General features: G+C 41.5%; 1 protein-coding gene across 1 annotated transcript in view; it reads right to left on the bottom strand.

Moving 5' to 3' along the window:
- Positions 1 to 382: 382 nt before the first annotated feature.
- The window catches only part of LOC104282075 (sodium/potassium-transporting ATPase subunit beta-1-interacting protein 2), a 77,164-nt gene continuing 54,599 nt past the window's right edge, over positions 383 to 22,947 (bottom strand). Inside the window, exons 2-3 of the mRNA XM_009880142.1 lie at positions 18,389 to 18,449; positions 383 to 468 (exon numbers count right to left, since the gene is read on the bottom strand). Of these exons, the coding sequence (XP_009878444.1) occupies positions 383 to 468; positions 18,389 to 18,449 (147 nt within the window). The remainder of the gene's footprint in view (positions 469 to 18,388; positions 18,450 to 22,947) is intronic.

Genomic DNA, 22,947 nt, shown 5'->3' with positions numbered 1-22,947 from the left:
TGCTAAATGCATCCACTAAATTAACAAGTTGCTGAACTTTTGATACATCTTAATAAAAACCACTTTTTTGCAACCAAGTTTTGTCAGATCTGACAATTTTTTCTACATGAAATTCTCATGGAGTGCAACCTGCTTCAATGAAAATTGTGGAAAACCAGATGAGAGCTGGATGTTATTTAAACAACTGTGACACATTATATCCTGCTCTAAGAAATCATTATAATTCAACAGAAGAGTAATATTGGTGCTTAAGTGTAGCTTGAATTCAGTCTATCAAAAAAGGCTTCTGCCTATTCTGAATTTCTGAGTCACGTCATGTTTCAGCTTAATGATCCTTTAATATCAGCCTGCCACTCTGCAAAATATCTCAGAAGTTAAGTACTTACATATACATGGGCTGTAGCTGTAAATGAGATGTCTTCTGTGGACCTTGATAGCCGTAAGAGTCAAATCCACCTATGAAATCAACTGAAAAGGGGAAAATTGCTTTCATTAGCAACATCTTTTCAGAAGTGATAGGAACTATCATTCAAGAACCACCCAGCACACATTATTTTTGATGGGTCACAGATTATTTTTGATGGGTCTCCACATAATCTGTTAAAATTAGACCAGCTAATTGTGGAGATGCAGAAAAAGGGTAAAAAACAAACAAACAAAAAAGAAAGGCCAAGTCTCTTTTTAAATTTTAAAATCAAATTAATTTTAAAATCACAGAAAGACAATGAGGAATTTATCACAGCCACCTGTCTATCAGAAATAGCCACACATCCCTCTTTTTCAAGTAGATCACCTCACTGGAGTACAAAACAACACGCTATTCTGATATTACGAATGCTGAAACCCATTTATTTATTGGCACGAATACATTGCTTCTGACTGTGATTACTGTGTCTGGCTTGCTGTCATACTGTGGTTCAGTGATGTAGAGGAGAGAGCACATTGATCCGACTGCCTGAGAGACAGAAGTTTCTCTGATTCCCTGCTTTGACATTTGGGTTGAAATGCACGAACAGAGAGCTGGAACAATTTATCTGAGTTTCAGAGATGAGGCTTCACAGATCTAAGGAAACCAGCATTTCTCTCAAGGTGCTGGAGGTCTGCAGGAAGGTTGTAGGGTGGGAGTTATTTATTAATTCACAGTACTGCAAGTTCCCGATGGTCTTCTCATGTTTATTTTAAACAATTTCCAGGGCAATTCAATCTCACGTGAGCCTGAAACCCCTGTTTCTCTGCTGTAACACTTTCTTTACACAGGTGAAAGCACACCCTTTGCTTCCTTTGCACCAGGACACCCAGCTATTGGCTTTTGGGGGTTATTTGTGGGCAGCTCTCATCCCTGAAATATTGCCTCTTACATAGCAGATGTGAATTTGAATTTGCTTTGATAGAAAAGGGCCAAAGAGTTCAGGTATAGAAGTGCTTTTTCACAGGTCTGGGCACTGCTACTGACAGACTGGCTGTGTGTACATTAAAAGCAAAAAAAAAAAAAAAGAAAAGGTTCTTTGACAGAGGACAGCTTCTTGTGGATCTAAAATGCAGGAACATTCACACAAAAATCACAAAATGTAAATTTATAACCCTTGGTTTAAGAACTTTTACAGTGGTTGGTGTCCTTAAGACTTGCATTTATGAGGTATTTTTATACTAAGCTACCCCTCAATGTGTGCCACACTTATCAATGCAGTCACACGCATTCCAGACATGTTACAAAATCAAATTCTTGTACCCCTCTGTCCATCATTTACTTTGCAAGCAAAAAGCCATGGAAACACTAGCCTGGACCGGTATAGTATGCCTCCATTGCAACCACAGACATGTTGAACCCGTCATCCACCTTTTTCCCTGGCAAGAATGGTCCCTGCAGAAATAATTTAGCTGATTCTGTGCTCTGTGGCATCATTATGTATACTCCTATCCCAGAATGAAGTTTTACTAAATTAATCCCTGACATCTCTAATGAAGGAGGTTCTATAGTCTCTCTGCGTTGCCTTTCCCTGCGCCTGACTTCCTAATGTCTAATTTAAATGTAATTTCCTGCAAATTAACTACTTTTCTACATTTTGGCCTTTTCTCCCTATGGATATGAAGACAAATGAGCCATTTTTTTTTCTTTCATAACTACTTTTAAGCATTTTCAAAAAGTATTTTTATGCTATCCATCTTTTCCAGATTTAAGCATACCTAGTTCTTTCAAATTTTTCTCACAGCCCATGTTTTCCAAGCCTCTAAATTACCAAGCCAGAAGATCCTTCTTCAGTCTGCTTATATTTTTCTTACAGTGTGGTGCACAAGTCAGGACTAACTGGAACAACTGCCATGTATGTCTTCTGTACATTACCTGGAATAACATGGTGGGGGTTTTGTTGGTTGGTTTGTTTTGGGTTTTTTTTTCCCTTCTGTTTTCAACAATATCATACAAATGCTTAATAACCAGATCTTTATTTTTGTGTTTTGACACAAACTGTAGTCTAGCCAAGCAGTCCGTATTTTATCTGAAGACACTTGATTGATTCTTCCCCACAGGAGTTCTTTTGCACTTGTCTGTATTGAATTTCATCTTCTTGATTTCAAGCCATTTCTCAAGATCATTCTGACTTCTAATCCAATATTCACAAGTGCTTCTACCCCTCCCAGGCTGGTTTCCTCTGAAAATTTTACAAATGTTCTCTCCTTTATCATCCTTGTTGTTAACAAAAATAATGAAGAAAATTATTTCCCTAGCCAAGGTCCCAGTGGGATCCCATCTAAAATGTCATCCCAGCTGGTTGATAACTAAATTTCAAATAGAGTTTTAAACAATTCTGCACACAACCTATGATGACTGCATCTGGACAGCGCTTCCCTAGCCTGCTTACAAACCTTTCCTAGGGTCAAAATCTTGCTAAAATCAAAATAAATGCCATTTGTTGCTTCCTACTTACTCATTGTCTGTAACCACCAGAATAACTGTTACAATGTGATCATGTCTTTGAAAACATATTAAGTTTATAGGCACAGAATGAAGAATTCACTATAGGAATATTGTTGAGTGAAGTGCTAGGATCGGCGGAAATAAAACCTCTCTTATTCAAATACAAAAATTGCAGCAAAAGGGTGGACATGTCTTTGCTGTAGCTACGGGTTGTTGTTCTTTTGCCCAGTTTTCCTCTTTTTTTCTCACTCCTGACCTCTGACAACACAAGTCAGAAAACACCTGTGTTGGACTGAGTGTCTCACTGGTGTCAACCCATGTCACTTTATGGATGTTGCTTATATGCATTTGTCTGACTTTGCATTTCTTGTGTACTTCCCTAGACCCTTCAAGCAACTGGTAAACCATCATTAGAAGGCTGCAGGCATAGATACTTTGTTTCGAAGTCATGGGGCAAAAGGTCAAAAAGGGTGATTTTAGGATTGTTTTCAGAAGGCTAAATCAATGCGTTAAGAAAAAGCTTTCTTTGATTAAAATGAGTTTGTGTGGGCATGAGAGAAAGATGAATGTCAAATACCTCTGCATGCATTGTGTCTTTGCCCTGTTGTACAGAGTAAACACAGTGTTAACAAGCCAGATTGTCAAGTGACAAACAAGGCAAGCTTGTAGAGACATTTCTGTGTTCAACTGACAGTAGAAGTTCCCACTTGTGTAACCAAATGATGGTGAGGCAGAGAGTACTGCTGTGACCTTGTTGTAGGCATACAATGGCTTCTTACACACAGCAAACTTTGCAAGGTAGGTAAAGGTAGGTGATAGAAAGTTAACTCCAATACAAAAGGATTTCAGTAGCAAGTTTTCTTGATGGTGGCAATTTCTCAGCACTGCAAAGCCTGTGGGGTCCAGACAGTGCTAAAAGCTCTCTGTGGACTCTGAGCTAGTTTCTTAAAGCATGCAAAATGCTGCCCTTTCTGCAGGCGTTTTATCCTGGCTGTGCCTGAAAGGTCACTAAAAGTGTCCTACGACTGATACATTCCTGGCAGCGGTAACATGAGATGAATAAAACAAGGCTCATTAGCTGAATTGCTACAGAGGCTTCCATCCTTAACCTCATCCATCAAACACGTTTTTGACCATTTTATTTTACATTCATCTTACATGTCATTGTTATCAGAAGTGCCTCTTTTGTCATGTTTTGATTTAATAAAAGCATACGTGCATATACAAACAAACACAGAATCCCATTCCTTTGAAATATCGGTTGCTGAGATGCTTATTTTCCTGGCTGGACTCGAATAGGATAATAACAGTACTATTTATTTGTAAAATGTGCTGTAAGAAATTCAGCCAGAGTGTTTTCTTCCTTTGCTGGTGTTAAGGGGCTTGTCAGGCATATATGACTGTGGTTACAACTGCAACACGAACAGGACATATGGCTCGAAGTAGGGACGTATTTTCTATTACTAAGTACCCACAGGGATGTGAAGTTTCAGCCTTTGCTCACAGTCATGGTCCCCACTGTCTCCATTGAATATCAGGACAGGATGAGAGGCATAAATGGATTTATCATTTTTCATTTCTGGAAGTTTGTGGTGTATAGAGGGACGGTTAAACTGGGATGTACAAAAAAGACCCCATTAACATGGAGGTACATATGGGAGAAGGGACTCTAGAAAACTAGCAATGAGAAACAATGAAACTGATGAAATCAACAGATGGACAAAGAGAAAGGAAACAGTGTGGAATAAAAGCAATAACATCTTCCTGTAGAAAGCAAAAGGAAAGATATTGAATAGAAATAAGAAGACTAGACACGATTCTCCTTATAGAAATTTTTGATATGAACACAGAAGCATATTCAGGTCCACAGCTAAGATATATTTTTATAGCTTCAATGACTTGATTGAAGCAATGACAATTTACATTAGCTTAGGATCTGACCAGTAGAGTCATTTAGGGCATATGTGTATAGAAACATGACTGATGCTATGGCTTTCCTTGCATTTTAGTAGGCGTGCAAAAATCAACGCAGACTAGATAGGAAAAGATATTGAGTTTAGGAATGGGGAGGAGGCTTCATCTGCAAAGAAAAGGAAAGGGAAAGGTTGGAAAACATCCATGTATTTGGCCAACATGTGACCTGCAGCATGGATGACTTCTTGACTGCTTTCAAACTCTCTCCTTACTTTGTTCCTTCGCTACTATTGTTTGTTTTGCTGATTATCTCACCCCTACCCTTGATGCACGAGGCTCTGCCTCTCACAGTGGTGAGTGTGCCACCACCACTCAACCCTGCCTTCACCACAGCATCTGCCTCCTGCACATGGTTCCTTCCTTAAAAATGAAAATGTCTTTGGTAGTAATTCTGTAACAAGACTGACTTATGTCACTGATTCCCCTTCTCCTCCTTCACTTTGTCCATCTCTCCAATGAAGCAGCTTGGCTCCACCAGCTTTATTAGTTCCATTCCAGACACCCTCATTACCTCCTTGTCCATTTCCCTCCTCCTGTCCCCATATGTTTCTCTCCACACTGGCTCTCCCATTTCTTGTATGAGCAAATTGATAAAGTAGTCCTCCTTTCTTCAGTTTGCTGGCCTTTTTCACTCCTCCTTTTACAGTTCATTTCCCCTTCTCTCTTACTACTTTTACAGGAATTTTGTCTTGTAAAAATTCTGCTTGTTCCAATGACAGACTCTTTCTCTTGATCTTTTTTTTTTTTTGCATTCCCCTCCCAATACAAATACATGTAAATTCCCTTCATAAAAAAAACAACCCCGCCCTTATCCCTGCTTGTGCCATTTTCTCTCTCTCTCTCCTGATGGTTTCAAACACTTTCAAACACTTTCCTCCATTTCTGTAGAAGATTTTCTCCCATCTTGTGTTCTGTCCCTTTCACGCAGCTGGAACCACAGTCAGATCACCTCCTCCTATCCAAATTTGGGTACTGGTAACCCAGTGCACACAGTTGTCTCTGTGGTCATCCAGCCGCCTTTTGCACAGCTACTGCTCTCTTCTTCTTGAAACTTTTGTCTTGCTGGCCTCTGTTCTCTCATCTGCAGATGCTCACCTTCTTTATCTCATCATTTCTCTTCTCGGTGGTTCTCCCTCCAGTATGCTGCTGGAGTCCCATGGGCAGTAACCTCTGCCTTTTACTTTTCTCCACCTCCTGTAAATGGGGTAGTTGCACTCCCAAATGCAAATTCTGCTGTCGTCGGCTCTCTGAGGTGTCACAGGCTACCTGGCTTGTGCTCACTCTGTTCCTTCTATACAAACTAAAATCTCAGCTTCTCTCTGTGGTATTTACCCATGGATAATTAAACATCAATTCCAGTTCAGCATGGCTAAAACCAGAACTCTTAGCTAACCTTCTCTGATACCTCTCATCGTGAACAATGGCACTTGTATCCTCAAGTTTGCATGTCACTTGAGGATATAAGTTAGATGTCAACTTTGGTTTGGGCTGTTCATGTTTTAATTTATGAAGATTATTTTTGCATATTGAAGAGGAAGACTTTTCTGTCTGTTGAAACAGCTAGAACATCTACCCAGGGCTCTCAGTGTAAAACACCACAGTTGTTCCTTTTTTTTTTTTTTTGAACTCACCAAATGAGTTGAGACAAAAGCTGCAAGATTCATCTCTTTAGCTAGGTTACTCCTCTCTGCATCCTGCTACTGATTTCATTTTCCATATTACGTCAAGTAGAAGCTAACTCTTTTTACATTTAAAGCCTTTTGTAGAGATTCCACATCAGTCTCCCCTCCTTCCAGCTCTAAAAGCTAAATTCTGCACCTGTGCTGCCAGCCTGACCTGCCAGCCTGACCTGCATACTTGCAAAGTTTCCAAACACTTTCTCTCTTTGTGAGAATGTCTTCACAAACAGTTCTCTCATCATTTTCCCTAAACCCCTTCTTTGCCCCGTTTACAATAATTCAGCTGTCAATGTCCTTATATGCCTGTCTACCACAGTGAATAGTATTTGCTCATAGTTTCTTTGTGCTCACTTTCTGCCTGTACCCACCAGTTGTCTGTTGTCTAATACGGAGATTGCAAGCTTGAAGAAACAGGGCTGGCGTTCATGTTTGTACAGGGCTTGGCATCATGGTAGTCCTTAAATATATTCGTTAATCTCAAGCACTAAAATAATACTAAAAATTTACAATTACCCCTGATAAAGGTGGTACCATTAAAAAAGTGCTAATGACCAGGGAAGAGTATGTGCATGAGCACATGGATGCTTCTTGTACATGCACGTCATGACTGAACATATTTCCCACATGGTTTAGCTCAGAGAGAACATGTGATGTACGTGTCCTACACCTGATACGTGAGGTCTTAAACTTATGTACTTGGGCTGCAGAGGTCAAAGACTTGGCCCCGTGGACTCAGGCCTTGGAGGTGCAGTGATGAAGCTTCACTGCCACAGCAAGGCACTTCACTGCACGTGTAGCTGGGAAAGAGGAGGGATGGCAAACAAACTACAGCTAATAATGTCACTGGAGGCACTGTTGGTGCAGTAGTAAGTATGTGAAACAAGAGACAGCTGTGCCCAAATGCTGGTACTTAAAAACTGGCCAAATTCAGAAAAAATGGAGGGGAGTAAAATTAGGCTTGGTTTTAATAACTTTGGAAATGACATACAGGAAAAAATATAAAACAACATATGGGGACACCCTTGCTCCTGCAGCTTTGCCAGTATCCTGCTACCCACCTTGCTGTTTGGTGAAGACACTTCCAAACACTTTAGTGCTGCTGCCTTTTTATGTTGCAGGCATGGGCTGGTGGCTGTTCCACAATACAGCACACAGGAGGGGGTTTGCTTGAATACAATCTCAATAAAGTTTGTTTACAATGATAATCAAACGTTATTGGTCTTTGTGCTGAGTGCACAGCAATTTAGACTCGTGAAGTGGGATGGAGCCAAGCCCCGGCAGAGCAAGGGGAAGGAGGGCATCTGCCCATACGTGAGGCTGTGCCCTTCCTGCCGGCACAGGAGGGGTCAGCAATGGCATACGGACTTGGATGCTTGGACCGGTTCTTGCGGTGCAACGAGCTGCATTTCTGCCAAACAGCCGGTAACTGCCAGTGAGTGCTCTTAGCTCAGCCATTTGCACGGTGAAACTAAAACTTCGGATTTCGAAACTGTAACCTCGTGGCATTTCTGAGCCCTACCATGTCCACAGGAGCAGCAAAGGGAAACTCCTACACAAATTTCAATGGAGTTTCTCAGCTCAGATTCTGCCCCACTGTCACTATTTCCATGCTGTTTACTTTTTTAACAGTCAAAATTATTCTGTAATAATATTCACAGGGAATTTTCCTCTAGGTTTTTTTCCTCTTATCACGTTTCTTGTTGGACAGGGGCTTGCAGCATCTTCTTCTGTCTCTGTTGCTGCTGATCCCCTGTTTAATTCTTTGATCAGCCCTTCTGAGATAAGATGTAGGACTGGGGAGTTATGGAGGTTTGTGAAATCCGATAAAGCACCACCTGGTGTCACCACTCTTACGGAGGTACTGACAGGGATCTCAGCAGGATACTCCCTATAATTAGGACCAAGCAGGGATGCAGATAGTGCATTCAAGGTTGTACCCAGCAGAAAAACCCAGGATGAATGATACTGAGTATCTAGAAATTAGAGAAGGTGAAATGCATCTCAGACTCCCAGGTGGAGAAGGGGTCTGGTCAGCAGCAGAGCCTCAGGGCAGGAGGTGAGGAAGTCTATGCTCTGGAGCAATACCTCAGCAAGGCAGGGCTGGCCAGCAGCAGGAACCATGTCAGGGAGGTGGGAACCAGGGTCATGGCTGAGCAGAAAGGACCGAAGTGGTCAGTGCTGCCTTTCGTGTCTGATGAATGCAGCAAGCCACCTGTCAGCCTCATAGACCTGGATATTAGTTTGCAGTCAGGTAGGCTGCTGCTTGACCACTGCCAGGCTTTGCAAGGCTTGTCCGAGCTTGTGGTGGGGCTTGTCACTCAGTAAAGAGTCTGTAAAAGACCTCCACTCAGCTATGAGAACATTAACAGTCTGAAGAATATATTCTCTTTCTAAACTGGACAGACCTGGACACTGCTGGATAATAGCCGTTTGCTTTCAAATTTTCGTGCTTGAGTACTGAGTAAAAAATATAGCCCTGAAATAGTTTTTGACTGACAAACCATGCTAAAAATTAAAGAAAATATAGGTTAGACTGAATTATCATAGAAGTTACCAAACGAATTGTTAAGAAAAATTGTTCTCAGCCTGATCATTTCTAGGGACAAGCAATAAAGAGAGGAAAAAGGAAAAAAGGAGGAAAAAGAAAAGGCCTGGGGCAGTGGCGTCCAAGTGTGACCACCACACTAATAAATTAGAATAAGAGTCATTAGTAGGTGCAACAAAGTGGAGAATTAAGACCCAAATCCATGAAAGTTAACAGTGCAATGCTAATGAAGACCTATCCAGATATTTCAAAGGAAAAGTAATAAGGAAAAATTTAAAAGAAGGCATGCTGATAAAAATAATTTAGTGCAAAGCTATATCCCAGGCATGTAAGAAACTGTGAGAAGCTCACGTTGACTGTCTCAGCAGGGAAGACACAAAAAGGCCATGGGCAGGTGTAATTTTCAGGGCCACTGAAAAGAGTTAATGAGTCTAGTCCACTCGCAGCAGCTCATCACCTCTCCTCTCTGAGACGTTGCTGCCCTTCAGTCCAGACTGAGCTTGGCTGGCCAGGACCGGCTCTGTTACAGCCGTTCATTTTGGCTGAACCCCCGAGGAGGCAGCCAGCTTCCCTCAGAGGCTGGGAAACCAGGGTGGGGAAGGCCACCTGAGGGCTACTCCTCTGCAGGCGCTTGGTGGGGCCTGAGCTGCCCTGCCTCCATCAGAGTGAAGGAGGAGATGCTCCCCCAGCCACGGCACAGGAGTGCCTGCCTTGAAAGCCTGCCCTCCACGTTCAGTGCAAAGTAACAATAGATGATTCACGTCAAAAGGAAGACTTTCACTGGCATCAAAACAAAACACAACGGTCTGCATGAAGCCATTTTCCATGCAATTTTCAGCTTGTGAAGACTCTCAGATTTTGCTGATTTTCCCCGATTTTGAATATGAATTTTGTTTATTTTTAAATGTCAAAACTAGACTCTGGTCTAGTCAGAGGTGTCCCTGCCCATAGCAGGGAGATTTGAACTTTATGATCTTCAAGGTCTTTTCCAATCTAAACCGTTCTATGATTCTATGATTCTATGATTCAGCGGCAGCAACAACCTGAGCATCTCTTCAAATCATTGGTGGCTTTTGTTGTCAGAACTGTCACTAGTTAACACCTCATTTCTGCTACCAGTTTCACACAAATGAGTGGGACATTGTTTCATGATCTGGACTTCTTTGTGTTCCTCTCCTGAAACAATTAACTCGTGACAAGACAAGTAATATTTTCAAAAATTTTGGTATGAAATGTATCTTTCTTTGTAAAAGAGATGTTAAGTCTTCATTCCCTTTTCACATGTGCGTATCTTTTCCCATACTTCTGCAACTTGCCTTTCTTGAAAAGACAAAACATGGGTGGTGAATAGTTAAAAAAAATGATGCAAGGTAAGTATATCTCCCTGGCTGTTACAATGCATTGATTTTATTAAGCAGTATCCCATTGTGATGAGGCGCTGGAATGGAAATGTTGTTTCCTTCAAGCTCCACATTATGTTATTTAGACATTTTTTAAACTTGAGATTGACAATCCCCACAAGGGGTGGTGATGGATGCAAGGGGAGTGGCAGGGAAGACAGTGAGGGAGAAAAGAAATTATCATAGATGGAGCCAGCACCACCACCATTTTCCCCCGTGTGATTTTATTTATATATTTGCCTCATACCACAGCCCTATCTCCTAGGGATTCCTTGAACATCAGCTTCATTAGTTACGAAGGCAGCAATCCATAACCAATTTTCTTTTCATGTCAAGCTTGTTCATGTATAAACCCAGCCCTTTTGTTGGAAACATTTGCAATTAATCCCACAAACAAAGAAAATGCAAATCGTACAGTCTACCCTAAGCAACCCTTCTGACTCAAGGCCCTGACCACCATCTATTATACACTAAAATGAATTGAAATTCCCACTTTGAGTCTAACCTAATTTTCTAGTGATAATAGGCATGGATTCCCAGAAGCATTCTATGCATCTAGATAGTAACATCCTAATTTCCTTTCCTGGTAAATGTTTTAAATAAGATTTTAGCACCAAAGGAAATTAACCTTTAAATTAATTGTAATTATAAAATGCCATCACTGATTTTGTCTTCAGAGTAATTACTTGCTATTATTTAAACAAACTGCACCTCCTCTGAGCTTTAAGTTTGTTTCTCTTTCTGCAGTGCAGTGCCAAATGATCACAGACCAGGCTGTGTAACATCTGCCAAGCCCTATGACACCTTGGACCGCTCAGGTCCATTTGCATCTCAAACACAGCCAGTTTCAGTTGTCATATCTTCCCGCCATAGGCCTTCCCCCCACTGCGCTTCAGCCTCGCACTCTGCAGCTCAGACATTTTCAGCCTGTGCTTTCTAACCAGCGAGCATGCCTTGTGGGATGCGGAGTGCCTGTGCTCTGCGCTGGTGAGAATGAGATGCTCAACACCAGCCTTCTGCTCTGCGAAAGGTCCCCTCCAAAACAGGACATGACTGGAAATAATGACACAGGAACCAGCTATTGATATGTGCAAAGGGTTGATGCTGTACAGGCATCTCAGGGAATTTCCTAAATGTTCCTGATGGCACCGCGGCTCTCCAAGACAGCTCTCTTTAGGATGACAAGCATGAGGCAGTGCCATGGGATTTCTGAGGCTTCTCTCCCTCCACGCTTCCATCAGCATCCTGACAGCTGAAGGCGTCCCATTTCCCTCCCTTTGGTTTACTTAGTTCACGTAGCAGTCACCACACTAAATGAAACAAGTAAATGGGAAAAGCTTCTAATTTAGCCACAGGCTGTAAATTGGAGAGTGCAGCTCAGCAAAAACAAGCTGCAGCTTCAGCTTTTGTGGCCTGTTCACTGAATTCTCATTCATGAACAGTTCAACAGTTGGAGAACTATTGTGTTTTAAATATTGGCTTGTATTTGTTCCTACGTTTATCTGCTCCCTCTGCAGACTGCCTTGGCTGTCCTTAGCATTAACCAAACAAGGCAGACCAGTGATTCACCCTGCTGTGGGAGGTGTCTACCACAGACAGGGCAAATTGCTCTTTGGAGTTACATGCCTGCCTCCACTGACTGTGGTGGAAATCTTGATTGTTAGTCTAAACTGCAGGCCTAATTTCATGTGGCTGTAGGTATGTGATACCAATACCATCCTTGACTTTTTGTGGCATCAGTGAGGGGCCCAAAAATGCAAATTTGTTTCTCTTCATGATACTGCTATTCCTTTATGACAGATTCCACTTCTATTCTTTCAATGATGTAAAGGGTTTGAAGATGCAGAAACCCCCTCCCACCAACCAAAAAACAATCACAAGTTTTGTAGTATTTCCACGTAGGCTGAGGGACACAGCTGATGACAGTCTATAAAACCTGTGGCAGCATGCAAAAGGTGAAGATGGAATGACAGCTATTTTCCAGAGAAAGACACAGGACACATGACACAAATTTTAGGTGCAAAACTAACAAAATTTATAGCTGAGGTGCTGGAACTCCTTCTCATGGGAGCCTGTTTGATAAAATTGTTCTTAGTTCAAACATAGGAGTACACTTTCAGGAAGAAAAGATCATTGTGGGCAATGAAATACGAGACCACTTCTGGCTAAGGAAGTCCCTGAACTGCAAATTACTGTCGGGATTTTTGGGGAACCACAAACTTGCTGTGTTCTCATATGCCTATATGGCAAATAGACGTGGAGGTAAGCATCAGATGTTCTTCACTGCTGGATGTTGGATGTTGGGCTGGATAGACCTGGTACCTCCTATCTCGTGTTGTGTTACACGAGTGTAACAGATAACACTGTGTCGGTATGGCTGCAGCTCACACTGCAGCTGGGGCATCACCTTTCAGCAGGGGGGAAGAGACCTGCCAGGCTGCCTGGGAAAACAACCTCTGGAGATGCATTCAAGCCCAGCCTTGACGCAGAAAGATGGTTGCAGTCATCTTCAGCCATGTCCCTCAGCCTTAGTTTCTGCTTCCTGCCTATCTTTCTCCTGTCCTGGTAGTCTGAGGTTTTACAGCCATATTCACCAGAAAAATGGGAAGGGAAATAAAGAAGCAGAATTAATAGCCAAATGTTTGCTACTGGTTTGTCTTTGTTTTAGAGATTTTTAAGCCAGGATGGAAGCCGAGGTATTACTCCTCTGTAATGTCTCGCTAAGCAGATGGTGAAAAGCATTTGGCACAGAAATAAAGTGATACCTGAACATATTCTGCACTTCAATAGTGCCTTTCATCCCGGAAGCTCAAAGTTATGAAGGAACACGCCTGTGAGTTTGTCCCTGTCATTATTTCTCATTTTAAATATAGGAAACAGAAGCATGGAGAGGTTAAATAGCCTGCCCAGAAGTGGAAGGCAGCTTGTAACTGAAAATAAAAGGCTTTTCTACCTATCCCATAGGTTTGTCAAAATTTCACAACTCTCACAACTAATGAATTTAATATTGTCTTTTAAGAGAAAATCTTTGTCATAACCTACGTACTTCCCAGGTCAGGCCTAAGATCCCAGAGTGAATTGTTGTTTGGCACCACGGTTATTGGCACATAATTGCTATGCTGTATTGCTCACCAGTAGATATCTCCTTATCTAGGGTATTGTCTTCCTGAATATTTTCAGTAATTCAAGGAGAATCTTGAATTCAAGATTTTATGGGGGGCGTGAAATAATTTTAAAGGGTTATCTAGAGCTTCGCTGCTGTGCCCGACATCCCCAAAAGCTGGGCTCAGGGGAACATGCAGCAAAAATCCATTTAACCCAGTTGCAATTTCTTTTGCTTTGCAATTTACCTGGAAACAATGCCAAGAGAAAAGAAAGTAGTGTACATACAAGTTGGATCCCTGCTAGCGTGAGATAGTGCAAAGGTTGTACCTCACGGGACTCAGGGAACCATCAGACTGGCCATATTTATTCTCTCATTGCCTTGGCATTGTGTTATGGTAGGTAAATGCTGTTTCTTCCCCCTGTCTGGGTCTGCAAGGGAGCCTTCTGCATTAGGATTTCACTATGGGGCAAAAACTGAATTGGTGATTTTTTCCAGGTTGAGGATCCTTCCCAGCCAAAGCTTTCCCTCTGATAACAAGCGAGTACCCTTTCCCTCAACAGAACCTGCAAGGCGAATGCAGAATTGCCACTTCAGTAACCCAGGTTTCTTTTATAATTGCTTACAGACAAAAAGCCCCAGGAGGACGCTGCTTTATTGCTTACATTCCAGGGTTTTCTACAAAATATCTGTATATTTAATAGCATTTTCAAAAATACAGTGAATTTTCTTTTAGTAAGGCAGTAACAGCTTATAGCAGGGAGCCAAATTGCTAGTGAGGAAATGCACATTAAATGAACATTTCAATGTTATTAAAAATAATGTGCAGCCTTTGAAAAATGCAGGCCTAATACAATTTTGGAAAACAAATGAGGAGCTCCAATAAGTTTACAGCCGTTGAATGCCTCCAAGTAATGATCGTTACTGACATTTTCATGCTTTATTTTTAATTGCTGCAGCTAATAATGCTAATGAGATAAGAATGAAAATGGCTTAGGCATACCAGTGGCAACATGAAGGGGAGAGCGTTGAGTCGGCTGCAACCCTGCTGGGCACCCGTCCTGCCTCGTCTTTCCCAGATGGAGACCCGAGGCACTCCAAGCCTCAGAGCTCCTCCTCCCTATGCAGCCACACAGATCGGAATGCAGAAGGGACCTTTGGGAGTGAGAACCCACCGACAAGAGAAGCCACTCTTGTCTGACCCTTGGAGATGGGTGCTGCTGTGTGGCTCTGGTGAGCCCAGCGTTAGAGCACTGCTTGGGACTGTATCAGGAGGGAAAGCAGCCTCCTCTTTAATCCTTGATGCGGAATTAACCCAGAGCAGATTGTTCTCATGAAAGGTAGTGCGGACTTGTGCTTTGATTTAGGGGGCCTGCTGCTGGATTTATTTGGTGTGTAATTAAAACCTCTAGACTTGCTGATTCAGCCATAGTTATGACCCTGATTTGATCACTGTATTGTTCCATTCCTAATCCTTTGGTGAGGTTAGAGGAAGTTAATCTTAGCGAAATGTTTGCTTAATTCTACCCTCGCTCATTTGTTCTCTTAATAAAATCTGCATAAAGAATGGAGAAATAGTAATTCTTTCAGCTTGTTCCAATTACTCTGAGAGCAAAGCTAATTCAGTTGAAGCAGCTTAAGAGCAACTTGACTGTGTTTCTACAGTTGAGGCTCTGTGCCAACAGAAGATGAGGCACCTTCTCTGCTCCGGAGCAGTGTCGGTATGTTCCTCTGGTTAAAATCTGGAACATACCCATGTCTGGTTCTTGGATGTTGCATGGCTTTTTCTCTAGTCTTGTGCCTTGCTGCCCACTCCTGCCAGGCTCAGTGTTTCTGCCTCTTGTGCTCCTCTTCTGGTCTGCTGCTGCTCCCATGGCACATTAGCAAAAGCGAAGAAATGGAATTGAGTGTACAGGTGTTCACCATGCCCATTGTGAGAAGCAGAAGGCTTTTTCTGTTGGCTCTGTCTCATCAGACAGGACTTGTGGCTAAATGCCCCTTTGGTGTGACCCAGTATGGTTATCCTTATGGTCCTCTGTGACTGGCAGTGAGGCACTCAATTTTTGCAGGCATGAGTGGTCCAGAAAACCAGAGATCTAGATGTCTGTTAATATAGACATGAGTAAGAAGACATCAGTGTCTTTCTGTTGTTCTTTACAGACCACTTCAGAAGCTGGGAAAGCAGGGCAGTGGTGTGGGAGAGTTGATTTGTGGTGACTGGTTTTACCAGAGGACGTTTCACAGCTGACACATCTTTAGCACACAGAGGGAATACCAGCCGCTAAACTGCATGCAAGCGCAACCCCAGCCTCACCTTTTGCTATGCACGGGTTGGGGGGCAGCAGAGTAAAGCTTTTTTCTGCTGTGCTAGATGTTCAGCAAGACTGGGGGAGAGAGTACACCATGGACAGGAGGGGTGTCTTTATCCCTCTGTGCCACAGAGCTTGCTCCAAGGCAGCATGTATGGGTGAGGAACTGAAAAAGTGGAAAAGGAGACTATGGGAAGAGAAACACAGGTAGTGGATCTGGAGTGACCTCAAGACCAAAGACTTGCATATGCGGGAAGGTCTAGAAATGGCTCTGGGATATATTCCACTTTTTCTGAAAGCTTTTCTCCTTCACACTCACTCGGTCTGCATGAGATGACCCCACCCATGAATGTACTGAGGAAGTTACGCTTAGGCATCTTCCTCTGGAGTACAAATGCTAAATAACATGGCATCCATAATGGATATGTCACTTCTCAGAGGAGCACAATAGAGGGATGTGTTGCCAAAAAGGAGGGAAAAGGCAAAAAAACATATTTAAATGGAAATAAAAGAATCGAAAGTGAAACCTGAGCAGAGGGTATCCGTACGGACTGCAGCCCCTGGCTGTCACAGTGAGCACTTGGCACATGTCAGAGTGGATATCTGAGCAGAGAGACAACTCAAATCATTTTTACTCTCTGCTAAATACAGCCTCTCAGTGGAAATTAAAGCTGCTTTAATTTTACAATACCTTGAGGGACCAAATCTGATCTCAGCGTTACTACAGTGTTGGGAAGACTCACCCACGTAAGTACCCTGTTTCTTTTTTTTTTACAGCCATGCTTCCAAACCCCACCAGAGGTGAAGCTGCAGCGCTTGAGATTCTGCTGCCTTCGTTGCACTGGGTGGGCATTCTCCCTGGTACCCCAGAGAGATGCTCACGGATAAGACGGCTCTTTGGCTTGAAGAGGAGGCCTGGCTGAGGTGTACTAACAAAGTAATAAAAGCCTCAAAATAGGCAAGACGATAGCAAGAAAAGGTTCAAAGAAGCATGACGATCTGTGGCTTCTGAACAACAGGGAGCTCCTGCCACAGTGAGCAGAAAACAATACCATATTGGTCGCGGCGCTTTGCTGCCAGGAACGCTGCTTTACAGACCACAGGAGAAATCTCTCAAACGTGCTCCAACTTCTGTGCTTGTTTGGTGAGCCAAGTCACAAGTCCCTGCCTCACTTCTTACTTGTATTGTGCCCTAAAGCATTACAGATGAGTGAAAAAAAGATTTAAGCCCTGAGAAGAGAGGGCAGAATGATATTAAATGGGATTTCATTTGGGGGGCGAGGAATCACTCTCCTCCTGCTCTGTGGGTAGTGAATGCACTGAGTGGGAGAGTAGGAGAGAGCACACACGACCGGGTCCTTCCCTAAAAAGACAAGACCTATTTGTGACATACCCCTGCTCCACATGCCTATCCCAAACTCTTTTTACTCTTATGCCTTCCTCTCCCCCACAGAAACACAAAGACAACTGAAACGAGCATAGTCGGAAAGACCTCTGAAGTGTGGCTTGATTTTGGTACTAAATCTCCCCTTGACGGCTCACAGTGGCACTGTATTGCCAATAGATTATAGGGTTGCAGCTATTTTCTACGCAGGAGAACACACAAAGGAACCCCCGCCAGCCCTAGCAGTGCTCTCAATCAAATAAAAACCCTTTAGCTTCCTGTTGCAGAGCTCTCTCTTGGTTTCATGTATATTTTATCAAAGTTACATGCAGTTCTGATACTTGTTTCTAAAGTGCTTTAGTATGAATCCCAAGATGTATTGAAATGCTGCAGTGGCCCTCTTTAAAAAATCAAGGTTAGAGTAGAGAAAAAAATGAAATGGCTTGACTCCATAGCATGTAATAAGGGCAAATTCTGCTCAACGGGCTTCTATTGATATAAATAAGCAGAAGAAACACAAACGTACATCTATACAAAATCACTTCACTCCTTGTAATGGTACCCTGGGAACAGCAGGAACAAAGAAGAGCTCCACAGTTTCACCTCTCATAAATGAAGGTCCTGCAATGATCTAAAGCCAGTTTTTTTTGCCAGAAGTGCTTTTACAAGCTAACATACAAGTCAACACAGAAGAGCTATACCCTCAGTGGTAGCCAATTACTGTGAAGATAGTTAATAACAATCTGGGGGGAAAAAAAAAAAAAAGCTTGTATTTGCCAATGGGATTTTTGGATTTTTGCTTTTTTTATTTATTTTATGTCTTAAGCTAAGCTGTAAGGGAGAAAAATTGCAATGATCTTTTCAGAAGAAAGGAGTACGTATTTTTTAAGCTGCATTTCATGATTCCTTTGTCTTTCAGGCATTTGCAAATTTTAGATCAAGAAGGATGGACAGAAAGCATGTTCTGGCTACAGTATAATAAGGCATTTAGGTTGAAGTCAGCAAGAGCCAGCATACTGGAGGGGTCATTTTAAAAAAAAAAAGAATTCATTTTGTATGTAATAAAGCTTTAGTACTTACAGCTGTCCTCTTCTTCAGTAATACATTTCACAACATAACAGGCATAGATGAAGCCCGCCAGCTGAAACAAAATGTAATAGCATTAGATGTAAAGTAAATACAATAGAAAAACAAGAGGTGGTTTTAGAGAAGCAACAACAGAAACAGAAATAACAAAATTCACCAGACCCTGTTGGATGAGGTAATGATAATTCTTCTCAACAGTTTGTTGATTTTAATTGGAAATAGTCAGAAGACTTTTGCATCTTTCTTGAGAAACACACCCTTCAATAAAACTTCTAAAAATTGATCAAAATTTTTCTTTTACCGAATTGGCTTCTTTTTAATTATTGAAAACCAGAAAACCAAATTGGTGGCTGGATGATGGGCTTTTAGCCACTGAAAATGTAAATATTTCTGTCAAAATAAAATTTTCTATCCAACAAAACCTGATATTCTAGCAGAACTCTGTTTTTAGCAGAACCTTGCCAGCTAAACCAAGGACGAATTCAGTGCAATTGTAAACCGGCTTTATGGTGATATTTTATCACTTGAAATTAGGGCTGTGGATTAGTGGGACTTGTTTCTGTATCTGCAATAGCCCTCAAGCCTTCAAGACATGGCTGGCACTTTGGATAGGTCTGGATGTGTTTACTTCAGCATCTCATGCTGCAGCTGGCAGATTTGTATCATCTCATTCCCTTATTCCTCTCCTTAGAGCATGCCCAGAAGTGCATTGTAAACAGAAGCAACAGGATTTAAAGAAAATGAAAATCTGGAGTGGTTCTTGAGTACCATGGCAGATTGCTTATCAACACTATCACCTGAAAAAATAAAAAAAGGGAATAAATGGTCAATGTCACACATGCCATAGGCCAAGTATCATGTAAGTTTTCTGCTAGTCCCTCCACCAAGTTCTGTCTTCACTGAGAAGTTACACCAGAAGCAATGGAACAAATACTGGAGCAGCAGCATGTGCCACGTGTCATACACTTTACGTGGCTTCCCTTTTATGTACATCTGGAGGATTTTCTCTACTGATTGCTGACAAAACATTTTTCATTGTTTAGCTCATCACTGAAGTTTGTGTGGTAGGACGTGAAAAGAATTCAGGTTGTTTGATCTCTTTGTAGTAAAAAGTGAGCCGTGCTGTTGAAATGTGTTATTCTGTGCAGGTCACCTCACAGAGATCTTTTCATGAGCTGTAAACCCAACTGTAGACTTTGGAAATTAGTTCTTTATATAGATAATAAAAATGCCTACATGCTTCAGCCAGAACTGAGCTCTCTCTGTGTGTGGTGCAAACCCCACAATTTGTGGCTGAGAGAGATGATGATCTTGATTTCAGACAATCAGTGGGTCAGACAGTAAAAAGAGTGAAATCTCAGAGGAGACCACGTATTGTTATGAAAACTGGTTAGTGCAAATGGATTTTTTTTTCCTTAAACTAAGCCACACCTACAATCACTGCAACATTGTGGGTTCTTAGAGCCCTTAATATTACCCGTATACATGAAATGCAAACAAATCCATTCTGTTTCCTAGTGCCTTCATACCCAAGGCAGTGACTGTGCCTAGTTTACTCCAGCTCTCTCAGACATATTCCTGGTATTTCTCTCAGTTTCCTACGTAGAAAGCTCTCCATATCTACAAACGCTAGCTTCTAACATCTATATGGGCGAAAGGCAGCTAAAGAAAGAAAAAAAAAGGCCAGCCCCAAGACTTTTCTGAAGAGATCAGAGATCAGAGTGTGATTCGGAGATCACACTACAGCCAGCATAGATGTTGTCTCCTAACTGCTTAAGTTCCTGTTAGGAGCCCAGAAGCTGCATTACAACAGAACTAAATCATTAATATTGTCATTTATTATAAATCTGCCTTATAGTGCTGCTGGGAAGATTTTACACCTGGGAAGGATGAAATATTCACGGCTGGACACAAAGAATGCACTGTACCAAGAACAGAGGCATTCAGCTAATATCAGCATTTCATCTCTGTTTTATTGGATCACTCTTTCCTTTGGTTTCTTGGCTTCAAGACAGGGGGCTAATTTGCTCCACTCGTTTATGCCCTGCATAACGCCATTGACTTCAATGACATTACATGAGGTTTAATTCAGCAATGAATTAGGCCCAGAAACATTGTTCATAACTGATTCCATTCTTAGTTGTGAACCTTGGCTTACTAGTTTCTCTGTTCTCTTTTACAGACCATCAGATCCAAGAGAGCTGGATAGTTGCATCTCTAGTAGGCGACTGCAATGGTAAAGCTTTTCTTGTAATACAGTTCGATACTTCACTATCTGCTAAAACACAAGTTCACATGTTCTTAACTTCTCTCACAAAGCACAGCAAACAAACTGCAACGCAAACTGTGCTTACAACTGATCTTTTAATTGTATTCAGTTGCATCCCTCAAATGTCTAGGGAAATCCTTTGATATATAAGTAAATCCTACAGCATTTCATCAGATGAGCTTGCTGATTAAAAGAGTGCCTTAAAGCTAGAAATTGTTCTGTTCTAAATACAAATGGAAGTTTGTTTCCCATGAGATAATCAGAGTTCATAAAATAAACTTCCCCTTCTCCCACATTTATCCAACCCTTTGCTTGGTACACATAATAATTTTGTTTTAATTTGAACATCACATTAGTTTTTTGTTTTTTCTCTTTTTTAATGAAGCCATTTATCACTTCTGATCCAGTGACAGCTATTCAAGATTTATCTTCTAATTGCATCAGCAGCAGAGGGCACACACTCAGAGCTGAGCTCCAGAACCAAGAGAGGCAGTATTTACGTTTAGGATGCTCAATAGCCTGAGCCCATGGTGAACACAGAGACCTCTGGGATGGAGAACAGGAACGTTCCTCCTCCCCAGTGGACTCAGACTTCCTATGGGAAGGGTGTAGCTCATCTACGCACATGGCAGAGATTTCTTGGGGACCAGCCAGGTAATTAATATTAGTTAATGAATTTCCACACGGATGAAGGGCTCGCTCAAAATTTGCCACCTTTCTTATAGTGCAAGATCCATTTCTTTGGCCTTGTTTCTCTAAGAAAAACACACTGCAATCTACCTATGTACAGCACCAAATAAATAAAATAAATTCCAAACAACACACTCCACTGAACACACTCCTCCCCCTGGAGAAGAAGATGAGAGAAAAAAAACCCCAAACACAAATGACAGAGGTTAGTCACATCACTTGATATGTTCCTAGGAAGCCCTCAAACACAGCAGTGCTGATATGAGAATTACACAGAGCAGAGTCTTCCTGATTCAGTATCTCAGGAAGATTTTTGTCCCATGTGAGAAGGAAGGGAATGAGTCCTCAGATAAAGAGATAAAGAAGAGAAGGAGCCTGACTGTCTCAGAAAATTAGCTTAAAAATGGTAAAGCTAGCTTGAAAATTCTTGTTGCTTTGCATCTCTTTTTTTTTTTTTTTTTTTTTTTAAATTTTTAACTGAGCTTTCTTTTATAAACCATGTAGTGATAAAAAGAAAGAGGTGCAATGAACAGAAGATCAGTTCCGGATCCCAGGCCCATCCAGATTAGGTGTCTACATCTGTCCCATTCATATTTTAACGCTCTAGTATGGGCCTCCAGAGGAGAAGAAACTGTTAACAACACTCCTGCTCATTTCTACATATAGCAATCAGTGAATGCATGTTTTTATGGACCTCATTTTCTGCAGCTTGAAAAAATCTGCTCCTTACAGCTTTCCCTGATGTGTCCATATGAGAATACAAATGAACACTGCTTTTTCTAAAAGTGACACATTGCTCCCTGGGTGTTGCTTTGATGGCATCTGATGACCATTTTTATATACACTGATCTCAAACGCTTTTAAATTTTTTTAGTTTTTTTTTTTTTTTCCCTCTATAAACACCTTCATAAAACCATCATTGCTTCTGTCAAGGAAAAAATGAAGACAAGCAAAAACCTAAAATAAATCAGCAATATAACATCACTACTGAGAGTTTGGCAATGAGATTAATTACAGAATTAAGTTAATGCATCTTATTGCCTTATTATAGCCATGTAAGGCAAACAAAAGGGTAGACAGAATATTTCCTACCGAACTCAGCAGTGCCCTGTTACACTGCTAGAGACTCTTAGCAGATCCTGAGTTTTCTGTGAGTGTACTTCCAGACTTGCTCAAAATGTCAAGTGCTGTGATCAAACTTAATCAGAATCGGTATTGATCAAAATCCTGTCTTGCTATTTTTTCTCACTTCTTTTATGGAGATGAATGTTTTCATACACTGCAAATAACACCAGATTTGGGGAAAAGGCTGTTATATGAAAACCCATCATGCCTGGTCAAGGCCCCCACCTTTCCCTCTTTTAAAGCAATATCTGTATAGATAATTATTAAGAGTTATCGTTGTTAAGCTGGACACCTGAAATAAAAGAATGACAGCAAGGAAGAAACAAAAACTAAAAGTGGGTAAGATCTGAGTCGGATATGGTGGTGAGGAGAAGGCCCAAGATGAAGATGAATGAGTTAAGGGTTATGGAAATACTACATGGTCTTGGCTTCACTGAATGAGCATATTTTATTTTATAACTGGACTTTG

This window comes from Charadrius vociferus, unplaced genomic scaffold (genome assembly GCF_000708025.1).
Source record: "Charadrius vociferus isolate BGI_N301 unplaced genomic scaffold, ASM70802v2 scaffold82, whole genome shotgun sequence".
Classification (NCBI taxonomy): Eukaryota; Metazoa; Chordata; class Aves; order Charadriiformes; family Charadriidae; genus Charadrius; species Charadrius vociferus.
This window is presented reverse-complemented; position numbering and strand designations above follow the sequence as displayed.